Source organism: Lolium rigidum, chromosome 4, assembly GCF_022539505.1.
Source record: "Lolium rigidum isolate FL_2022 chromosome 4, APGP_CSIRO_Lrig_0.1, whole genome shotgun sequence".
Lineage (NCBI taxonomy): Eukaryota > Viridiplantae > Streptophyta > Magnoliopsida > Poales > Poaceae > Lolium > Lolium rigidum.
In genome coordinates, this window is record NC_061511.1 from 182324973 (window position 1) to 182337069 (window position 12097).

Below are 12097 nucleotides of genomic sequence, written 5' to 3' on the forward strand. Positions count from 1 at the left end.
TCGGATCGTCCTACTCCAGGTTGGGCCTCGCGGCCACGCACGGTGATCGTAAGCCGATCCTAAACAAGGCCTAAAAACCAACACGAGGTTGATCCCCGGAACATCCTGCTTAGGGCCAACGAACGACACCCTACGTGCCGCTGGATCCTCCCCCCCTTTGTAAGGCCTAACTATTGCAGATATTAAACTAATCCTTGCAGAACAAGGAGCAATCGTAACGGATCAGATCTACTAAACTATGATCAAGCGGGGTGCCGCCCCTACACCTAAGATAGGTGTAAGGGCGGCTAGACATGCAAGGGTTGCACTACGAAAGCATGTAATATGAAGAACAATGCTAACCCTAACATGTCTAAGATAACTACGTTGCTCGCCATCAAAAAGGCTTCGATACGAGCAACGCATGAACAACGTGGGCAAGCTTAGTGCTGCCTAGATCGCAAGATGCGATCTAGGCAGCATGATGCTTACCGGTAGAAACCCTCGAGACGAAGGGGTTGGCGATGCGCCGAGATTTGTTTGTGGTTGAACGTTGGTTGTTGTTTATTCCATAAACCCTAGATACATATTTATAGTCCAGGGGACTTTCTAATGTGGGCGTGCACCAAACCGTGCACGAGTAAGATTCTAACTTCTAAACTAAGATGCGATCTAATATGTTACAGATACATGGGCAAACAAGCCCAACTTGGTATAAAAGGCCGATTCACGTATTTCTTCTATATATATATTCTTCGAGTCCATCTTGATCGCGGCCCACCTCTGACTCGGTCAAATTCTGGTGATAACAAGCGGTTCCCGAGGATGTGGTGCCAAAACCATCAAATCATGCGGAGAAGTTGAGAAGGCAAGGTATCATGATGAAGGGATACCGTGGCGGTTCTGTTCTGCCCCGATTTGACACGACGAAGAAAAAAAAAACAGAGTGATTTTGGAATTGTCATTTCCAAAACCAGGGGGGCATGTGTTATCACCAGAATTTGACCGGATCAGAGGTCGGCCGCGATTAATATGGGCTTGAAGAATATAACTTGGAAGAAATACATGAATCGGCCTTGTATACAAAGTTTGGGCTAGTTTGCCCGTGTATCTGTAAATATAGTAGGATACGTGTCGGTTAGATAGAATTTGGCTCGTGCACGGTTGGGATTACTCCCACGTTAGAAAGTCTACGGACTATAAATATGTATCTAGGGTTTCTGGAATAAACAACAATCACGTTCATCACAAACCAATCTAGGCGCATCGCCAGCCCCTTGTTTCGAGGGTTTCTTCCAGGTAAGCATCATGCAGCCTAGATCGCATCTTGCGATCTAGGCAGTAACGTTTATTCGTTGTTCATGCGTTTCTCGTGCTGAAGCCTTGTTGATGGCGAGCAACGTAGTTATCATAGATGTGTTAGGGTTAGCATTGTTTCATCGTATCATATGATCTCGTCCATGCGACCCTTAGACGTCTAGCCGCCCTTACACCTATCTTAGGTGTAAGGGCGGCACACCGCTTGATCATTATTTAGTAGATTCGATCCGTTATGATTGCTCCTTGTTCTTCAAGGATTAGTTTAATATCTGCATAGTTAGGCCTTGCAAACGGGTTGAAGGATCCAGTAGCACGTAGGGTGTAGTTTGCTAGCCCTAGATAAGATGTTCCGGGGATCAACTTCAAGTTGGTTTTTAGGCCTTATCTAGGGTCGGTTTATTATCACCGTGCGTGGCTGCTAGGCTCAATCACGTGTAGGATGTTCCGATTATGTGGTGAAAACCCTAAATCGTCGTAGGTCGTGTTGGCTTTATATTGATCAAGCAGGACCACCATGTGATCGTATACCTCATACGGATCATGGGTGGATCGGTTCCTTGAGCCGATTCACAGGACAACCTGAGAGCCGATCGAGGCTCGTATTTAATGTTTACGTGTATGCCATGCAGGAAACTAAGCGAGGCAAATCCATCACCTTCCCCGACCAGGTATAGGTCAGGTGGCACGCCCTTGCACCAGCATCGGACGTGCGTGCCGAGTCTTTGCGGGCCGTCGCTCGAGGGACCAGGGCCAGCCGCAGTCTTGGAAGCCTCCCGGCTCTACTGTGTTGCCCGTCGCTGCTCGCCGGTGGGTTTCTGACTGCAACAAATTCTTCAGGGGAATAACATGTCGATTTGGTATGCCTCACAGTATCGTCACAGACAACGGAACCAACTTTGACTCCAAAGAGTTTCAAAAATTTTGCGATGACGGAGGAATCAAACTAAAGTTTGCATCAGTGGCCCACCCACAGACCAATGGCCAGGTGGAAAGGATCAACAGTCTCATAGGGGATGGCCTCAAGAAACGCCTTATAGGAGCAGCTGGAGCCTGGGTCGAAGAGTTACCATCTGTACTTTGGAGTTTGCGTACTACACCTAACAGGTCGACTCAGTACACCCCGTTCTTCTTGGTGCATGGGGCCGAGGTAGTTCTGCCAGCCGACGTTCGATTTGAAGCACCTCGGGTGACAGCATACACGTAATCCTCTTCCAACATCGCGCTACAGGACGTTGTGGACCTCCTCGACGAGGCACGAGATATTGCCTTGGCAAGAACGACGGTATACCAGCAAGCGCTGAAAAATTATCACAGCCGACGAATACGCAGTCGAAGCTTTAATGTCGGGGATATGGTACTTCAGCTGAAGCAGGAGAGACCCTTGAAACTTGAATCCCCATGGGAAGGACCGTATATCGTCACTGAAGTGATACCAGGAGGAGCCTATCGGCTCAAAAACCCAGCTTCAGGAAAAGACGTTGAGAATCCATGGAACATCGCACATTTGCGACGGTTCTATACATAGGATACGATTGTTTTTTAGTCTCTCTCCACAGCCCTTAAGGTTGCTTTTGCACTATGAATAAAAGTTCTAATCAGGTTTTCTACCTTTTTTATTGCTCCAGGCCTTATCACCCGAACATACCGTATGTGGCCCTGCCATTGGCTCTTACTCCCATCGGGAGCGCTGGCCTAAAAAATACGCTTACACAGTGTCATTAATTAAATACTCTCAACGGGAGCTAAGATTAATGATGCACAAAAACAACCAATCCAAGCCTCGAGAAAATACACGAGTGCTGCAGTCGATGGTTACATTATCACAAAATAAGGCTCAAACCGGTGCACCGTGTGACGAAGCCAAGCGTCTAATTCCCTCGACTAAGTCGATGGGTCTCGCTCTTACAAAACATACGTAGTGGCTTCGCAATAACATTGCATAAATCAAACAAAGTCGTCGAGAGAGCAGGTTGAACTGATCACTCAGCCGCCCTCGACAATAAAAAATCAATCAAACTAACATAGCGTGCAACGTACGCAGTAAAATTGTACAAAACAATCTTATGCAGGTATAAGGTCATTACATTCATGATCGGGTTCCCCGGTCCCAGTGGGCCTTCAGATCCTTCTCAAAGCATGACTCCATCCGAGAAATAATGGTGTAAGCAGGACCTCTAGCAATGTCATAATATTGGCCTAAATCCCTATCAGTATTTGCTACGGCTCCCAAGTCTAAAGACGGATGGCACGCCAATATCGAAGCAAAGGCAAGCTCAGCACCAGCCAGGAGTTCTTTCCGCACCAACTGTCGAATCCTTTCGGGAGACTTGAATAGGGTGAACAACGCAGATAAAGTTTCGGGTGCTTGGTCCAGAGGGAACAAGGTGTTCCAAACCATCATGAGATGAGCATGGAACTTATCAAAGTAATAATGCGCCTTCCCCACCCGGTACTTAAACTTCGCCATGACAACAGCCTTCGGATGATGCAGCCATAAATCGTGCTTCGGGTGCGCAACGTCAGTCATCGCCTCGACCTCTTCATGGATCTTCTTGTTCTCCTCAGTTGCATCTGAAGCTACGACTAGAAAAGGAACGAATGTCAGTTAAAGGAACATTCAAGCTATGTCAGAAATCAGAAGATGGGCTAATACTTACAGCCCAAACTTTCGGTAGCAACATGAAGACCATCGAGAGCGTACTGTTCGATAGCAGTCGCTATCTCTCCTTTTTCTTCACCAAGGCTGCCATCGCGCGAAGAGAAGTGATGTCTTTATTTAGACAAGACACTTGGTCACGCAAGCGGCGAACAAGGCCTGATTCATCATTACTCGAAGGGTTCGGAAAAAGCTCGGCACGGGAAGAAGATGAAGGAATCTGCAAGACAGGTCCCAGCTCGGACCAAAGCATTAACATAAAAACTCCCATCGGGAGCGCTTGGCATATATGATACATTCAAAAGGATGTTCGAATTGGCAATAGAGCCGAAATAAAACTGGACTACGTTAAGTTACGGTTGATCTTATTTACAACAAGTCAAACAAATGTTCAAGGGTTCGCCGATGATGAACCAGTGGGCAGATTCAGGAATAGGCTTGGCTTGTGCTTCATCTACCAGCTTCAGAAGTTGATTGGCACAAGTTACTGCCGATCTTTTGAAGGGCTCAAGGTCGACTAAATGGTTGTCATCGTCGACAGGCAATGCCTTAGATAACTTCTCCAATTCTGACCCCATCCCACGGCCCATAAGCAACTGGAAAGTAAGAACCGCCCCAAATAAGCGGTTACGGCGTTTCAATACCTCCACAGGCTCGGAAGGATCAACAAGGAAAGCATCCGCCATCTCGTCGAGAGTCTTGTCCTGCTTCATCTTCGGGAAGATCATCGAGTATAGCCTCGACAACGCTCCTTTGGTCTTTTGCAGAAGTCCAAGGACTTGGACATTAGACTCAGCGGCAAGCGACAAGGCATCGGCTGTAGAGTCCTCCCGAAGCTGATGACGTCGAGTGACAGTTATGTCGGCGGCCTCTGAAAGAAAGACAGATCAATAATCAATTAAGAAACACCAAGAAAGAAACGGTGTACCATGGATCTTACCTAATAAATTCTTGATGGATTCGCGGAGGACGCCTTCCTTCTTGTCGACTGCAGCCGCCGCCGCACGCCTGGCATCTTGTTCATCCTTCATCTCGCCGCTTTAGCTTCTTCACCTCCTCCTTCAGCAAGGCGTTCTCATTCTTGGCGTCGGTAGCAAGCCTGTTGGCTTCAAGCACCTGGTCAGCCGAAGATCTGATAGTCTTTCGAAGTTGGGAGTTTTCAGCCTCAAGCCGGGTGAATTGTTCCGAAATCGGTTACAGCATCGACTGTGATGTAAATCGGCTGCAGCAAGAAAAATCAAGAAGACTCAGTCGACAGAAACTCGACAAAGCAGGGCAGATTAAATACTTACATGATCACGACCAGCCGACGGAGTGGGAGCATCGCCAGGAGGAATAACTTTCGACACTGGAATCTTTTCTACACCCGTTCGCGAGGGAGGTGTCGACTTGGCGGGAGAGGGATTCAATTCCTTAGCCGATGCCGCTCTCCCAGAGGTTAATTTGGCCCTCTTCGCGAGAGGAATTTCATCATCATCATCATCAGAGCTACTTCAGAAAGGAGAATGATTAGCATACAAAAAGACAAAGGTTAAGTTGCAATGGAGTGAAGATGCTTACAGTTCCAAGTCATCCTCGGCAGCGTAAAAGCCTGATGGCCTCTTGTCAGCAGGAGAAGGCGGAGAAGCTCCAACGGCATCATTATCTCGGTCGCTGGGACTAGATTCAGCCGTCGTGATAAAATCTTCGTCTATCTGCAAGCGACGCTTGCTCTCGGTAAAAGCAACCTCTTCGACGGTGTCGTCTTCCCGGACATCGCTGTCCTCGAGGGCTTGCTGGGCGTCTTCGGTCCCCTCGGAATCGTCATCGTCATCCTCTGGTTCCACACCGCTTTCCGGTGTGGGAGGATAGCATTGGACGACGGAGGAGGCCTACCAAAAAGAGAAATTCAAGTTTGTAAAATACAATGAAGAAAGAAGAGATGAAAGCAAGCAAAGAGTGGCAGAGCTTACCTCAGTCGGGAGATGGTCGAAATCGTAAGGAGCACGAGCCGATGTCAAGACAATGTTATCCTTCATGCTAAGGCACGTCAAGCGACGAACCTCGTCACGAAGCTCATCTGCCGATAGATCGGCAGAGCTGATCCTCGACTTGTCGGTCTTGCCGGTGTAAAGCCATAACTGGTGGGGTCGAGACATTAACGGCTGCACTCGACGTTGTAGGAACACTGAAACTACTTCAGTGCCGCACATCGTCAAGCCTCCCGTGTTCTTCAAGACGACGACCTGCTCAAATAGTCTGTCGGCTGTCGCCCTCTCTTCGGGAGAAAGGGCGTTTCGCCAGGACTTTTTCTTGTGACCCACCAAGACGTCATCAAAGTAAGGGAGATTCGAGCGCCGCCCGGGCACTATGGGATCACGCAGGTAACACCACTTGTTGCGCCAGCCCTGGACGGACTCCTTCATTGGATAGTCGAAGTAGTCGACCTCCTTCCTAACAACAAAGCCAACGCCACCGACGATGGGGGGGCCATTGCTGTCATTGTGGCGCTTCACGTAGAAGATCTTCCTCCAAAGACCCCAATGAGGGTCAATGCCGAGGAAGGCCTCGCAAACAGTGATGAAGATAGAAAGATGGAGGATGGAGTTTGGGGTCAGCTGCCAGAGTTGGATCCCGTAAAAGAAAAGAAGAGAGCGAAGGAACTCGTGGGCCGGAAGAGAAAGACCACGGAACAAAAAGGCAACGAACATGGTAGTGAAACCCTTGGGGGGCTTTGGGCGAGAAACCGCACCTGGAAGACGAATATCATCCTCAGATGCGGAGATGAAGCCGAGGGCGCGCAGCTTGTTGATGTCGCGGTTGGAAATGGCAGAGGCACTCCAATCGCGGCTAACTTTGGCCGCGTCCGAAGTGCTGGCACCCTTCTTCTTGCCCATGGCGTCTGAAGCTTTTGAGGGAAGGACAAAGGAAGCAGGAAAGGATGGCGCTAGAAGGAGGGCGAAGAAGATGAGCAGTGGGAGGCGTAAAAAAGTAAAAACGAGGAAGCCCTCTATTTATGCCATAAGAATTTGCGTGAGATCGTGGCCATAACTCCACATACATCGTGGGAGGTGGAGCAGATCTGGCTGTACACGTGGCGCTCGAAAAGGGAATGGAACCGGCGGCCCATTATTCCCACGTCGCGCGAAAATCGAGGAAACGCCTCGGTCGCTGCGCGTGCACTGGTCAAATCCTAAAAACTGCCCGCGCAGAACTAGGGTGGGCCCGTTAGGTCAAGTCTTCTCAATCGAGCCACGGCAGCGGCGCGTCATCAATGACATCATGGGCGCTGTCAAAGACAGTCGAAGGAATGAAAAAAGTATCGGATGGTGAATTTGAGTCTATGCACAGATTGCAAAGCATCTGCACTTAGACTCGGGGGCTACTCCCATCGGGAGCGCTGAACGCGCACCCGACAAAATGAGGACTCGAAGAAATTGAAAAGAAGGCCTTGCAAGAAGAGTTAATTGTTCAACTCGAGTCTGCACCCGGTTGCGAGCACCCATGCCCAGACTCGGGGGCTACTCCCATCGGGAGCGCTGGACGCGCACCCGACAGAACTTTTTTCGCACTCCAGGATCCCGGGGACTTGATTCTGTGTAGGGTAACGTTGTTTTGCCGTCGGCAGTTAACCAGCAAAAGTTTGGCACGTTACTCATTATCCCTTGCATGAGGAAAATATATCGGATGACCTATGAAGGCTTGCAGAAAAAACTTCGACAGAGAAAAATGTTCGAGTGGTACAACTTGAGTCTACGCACGGATTGCAAGCATCCGTACCTAGACTCGGGGGCTACTCCCATCGGGAGCGCTGACGCGCACCCGATAGAAGAAGATGATGCAGACAGAAGGAAAACAAGAACGACTGAGGAGAAGGACATCGGAAGAAGGCATGCTTTAGTCTCTACCCGAACTACCTTCGGCTAGACACTCGGGGGCTACTGACGTGGGCATTACCCTTCGGGTAACCAATGTTGCCCTATCCTGTATTTCCTAGTTGGAGGCCCATAAAGGCACTCGACGGCAAGATGGGTGATACGTCCAAAACGTATCTACTTTCCCGAACACTTTTGCTATTGTTTTGCTTCTAATTTGTGTATTTTGGATGCAACTAACACGGACTAACGCAGTTTTCAGCAGAACTGTTCTGGTGTCTCGTTTTTGTGCAGAAATCCAACTTTCAGGAAAATCCTCGGAATTTATACGAAAGGTCCTATTTTTCTAGAAGACTCACGGAGCCAGAAGGGCAAGTCAGGTGGAGGCCCGAGGGCCCCACACCCTAGGGCGGCGCGTCCCAGGAGGGGGGCGCGTGGCCCTAGCGTGTGGCCCCCTTGGCCGGCCTCTGACGCCCTCCTTCGGACTAGTTATCGCCTTCGACCTAAAAACGCACGGGGAGAAGTCGAAGTCGCCAGAAACCCTCCAGAACGCCGCCACATCGCGAAACTCCATCTCGGGAGCCAGAAGTCTCCGTTCTGGCACTCCGCCGGGACGGGGAATTGGAGGAGATCATCGCCATCATCACCACCGACGCCTCTCCATCGACCATCCATGTGTGAGTAATTCCCCCGCTGTAGGCTGAAGGGGATGGTAGGGATTGGATGAGATTGGTCATGTAATAGTATAAGATTGTTAGGGCATAGTGCCTAGTGTCCGTAATTGGTACTTTGATGATATTGTTGCAACTTGTTATGCTTAATGCTTGTCACTAGGGCCCGAGTGCCATGATCTCAGATCTGAACATGTTATTATTTTATCATGATATTCATTGTTTATGGTCTTACCTGCAAGTTGTATACACATGTCGCTGTCCGGAACCAATGGCCCCGAAGTGACAGAAATCGGAACAACCGGAGGGGATGGTAGTGATGTGAGGATCACATGTGTTCACGGAGTGTTAATGCTTTGCTCCGGTACTCTATTAAAAGGAGTACCTTAATATCCAAGTAGATTCCCTTGAGGCCCGGCTGCCACCGGGCTGGTAGGACAAAAGATGTTGTGCAAGTTTCTCATTGCGAGCACGTACGACTATAATTGGAACACATGCCTATTGATTGCTTTGTACTTAGACACCGTTTTATTATTATCTCGCAAATGCCCCGCTTGATTGTTACATGAGTTTCTCTCATCCATGCAACGCCCGTTATCCGTCCCCGTGCCTACAGTATTTTAATCCTGCTGTTTACTATAATCACTAATCGTTGTCTCCGTTACTCTCGCTGTTGTTATCTCACTATTGCTACTGCTATAAAACTCGTTATTATCGATAAACTCTTGCGAGCAAGTCCGTTTCCGTGTGCAGCTGAATTGACAACTCCGTTGTTAAGGCTTTCAAGTATTCTTTGTCTCCCCTTGTGTCGAATCAATAAATTGGGTTTTACTACCCGCGAAGACTGCTCGTGATCCCCTATACTTGTGGGTCATCAAGATCGTTTTCCGGCGCCGTTGCCGGGGAGCATAGCTTTATTTGGAAGTTCACTTGGATTGATATTGTTCGCTGCAAATTCTCCATCATGGGTAAACCTCGCGATCCTAAAGTCGCCATATTACCATCCACTACAAGAAAAGGTAGAACTCGAGTACCTCTCGCTACTCTTGATTTGCCATCCGTGATAAGTCGACTTGTTTCACCGCCACAAGCTTCACTTGCCGGTACTTCGCTGAATCTGAAAACTCTCATAATATTGATAATGTTTCTGCTGTGCTTGATGATAGTGGTTCATTGGGATCCTTTCTACATGCTACAATTGCTAGGTCTAGACAAATAGAAAATACTGAAACTCCTAATGCTACTACACCTGTTAATTCACCTGAACTTGATTATTCTAGTGATGATCCTGATGAAGATTATGTGGAGCTTAATGATGATTTTATTAGTAGATGCAATGCTACTGCTGATGCAAGTAAAATTAAAAAGTTTCTCACACAATATACTGTTAGACATAAGTTATCTCCTGATCCTAAATTTGCCACATCTCCTATATGCATTAGGGATAAAGATTATGATTTTTCTCTTGATCTATCTCATATAGCTATTGTAGAGAAAGCACCCTTTTGTGGTACTGAAAAAGAAAGTGCTGTAGAACACATGATTGAACTTTCTTCTATGAGTAGCTTGTTTTCTGATGATGTTAAGATGCGTACTTATTTTGTCGCTAAATTTTTTCCTTTCTCATTAAAGGATGATGCTAAAACTTGGTATAATAATTTGCCTCCTGGTTCTATTAAAAGTCCAACTGATTTGCGTGATGTTTTCTTTCGAAAATACTTTCCTGCTAGTGCTCAACATGTTGCTTTACAGAAAATTTATAGATTTGACCAGGGAGATGAAGAGAAATTGCCTGAGGCTTGGGCAAGATTTTGCTCTCTCATTAGAGCTCGGCCTGACCATGATTTGGAAAAGCATGATTTACTTGATATATTTTATAGTGGACTAACCATTGAGTCTAGGGCATACCTGGATAGTTGTGCTGGTTGTGTTTTCAGGAAAAGAACTCCAGACGACGCTAAAGAATTATTGGCTAGAATAGGCCGGAATCATGATGATTGGTCTACACCTGAACCAACCCCGACACCAACATTGAAGAAGAGGGGTATGATTAAATTAAATGATGAAGATATGAGGGAAGCCAAGAAATCTCTTACAGAGAAGGGTATTAAATCCGAAGATGTGAAGAATTTACCTCCCATAGAAGATTCATGTAAGATCACTCCCCCTTCATCCATGATTGAGGTACACTCTCTTGAACGCTTTACTAGAGAAGATATTCCATATTCAAAACCTCCTGCTCAATGCTTAGATGAGTTTGATAATTATATTGTTAAGCAAAGTAATTTTAATATGAGAGTAGAGAATCATTTAATGGAAAATTCTCGAGCTATTGGTGAATTGCATGGTATTGTGGAGAGAACCTCCAATGATGTTAAGATGCTTGTTAAACATTTTCAAATGGTTCAAACTCAAATTGATCAACTCACTAAAGTGCAAAATGACTTGTTAAAAGATAATTCTAAAGAAAAGCATGCTTATGAAGTAACAACTAGAGGCGGTGTTTCTACCCATGATCCTCTATATCCTGAAGGGCATCCCAAAAGAGTTGAACAAGATTCTCAACGTACTGAAACTAGTGCTCCATCTAAGAAAAAGAAAAAGAAACATAAAACTGTTGTAGAATCCTCTGAGCCTGTTAATGATCCTAATAGTATTTCTATTTCTGATGCTGAAACTGAAAGTGGTAATGAACATGATAAAGATAACGATAAAAATGATGCTTCTGATAAAGAAGAGGTTGAAGAAGAACCTGAAAAGCATGCTAAAAATAAAAAGTATAGTAAAGAATTTTATTGCTAAGAAACATGGTAGTGAAAGAGAACCTTGGGTTCAAAAGCAAATGCCTTTTCCTGCTAAGAAACTAAAATCAAAGGAAGAAGAACACTATAACAAATTCTGTGATTGGATGAAACCTTTATTCCTGCAAATACCTTTGACTCGATGCTATTAAATTGCCTCCTTATTCAAAGTATATGAAAGATATTGTCTCTAACAAAAGGAAAATTCCTAATGAGGAGATTTCCACTATGCTTGCTAATTACTCTTTTAATGGTAAGGTTCCAAAGAAGCTTGGCGACCCAGGTATTCCTACTATTCCTTGTTCTATTAAGAATGATTATGTTAGAATTGCTCTATGTGATTTGGGAGCGGGTGTTAGTGTTATGCCTTTCTCTCTTTATAAGAGACTTTATTTAGATAAGTTGATACCGACTGATATATCTTTGCAAATGGCTGATAAATCTACTGCTATCCCTGTTGGTATATGTGAGGATGTTCCTGTTCAAGTTACTAATAACTGCTTGATATTAACTGATTTTGTTGTGTTGGAAATGCCTGAAGATGATAATATGTCTATTATTCTTGGGAGACCTTTTCTTAACACCGCAGGGGCTGTTATTGATTGCAATAAAGGAAAAGTTACTTTCAATGTCGACGACAAGGAGCATACCGTTTATTTTCCCAAGAGGGTTGAGAAAGCATCACTACAAGAAAAGTTGCCATGGCCGACGAAGTTGAAGTCGCGCCGTGGTTGCTGGTGTACCATGGCCGACGATTTTGGTCCCTCCGTGGTGCATGTCAAAACTTTTTTTTCTCGTTTTTGAGGCCACCTAGCC

The 12097-nt window shown here is 46.3% G+C and overlaps 1 protein-coding gene across 1 annotated transcript in view; it reads right to left on the reverse strand.

The window, feature by feature from the left end:
- Window positions 1-5511: 5511 nt before the first annotated feature.
- LOC124647874 (ankyrin-1-like) overlaps window positions 5512-12097 on the reverse strand; it is a 13816-nt gene continuing 7230 nt past the window's right edge. The window contains exon 8 of the mRNA XM_047187732.1: window positions 5512-5826. Coding sequence (XP_047043688.1) covers window positions 5512-5826 — 315 coding nt within the window. The remainder of the gene's footprint in view (window positions 5827-12097) is intronic.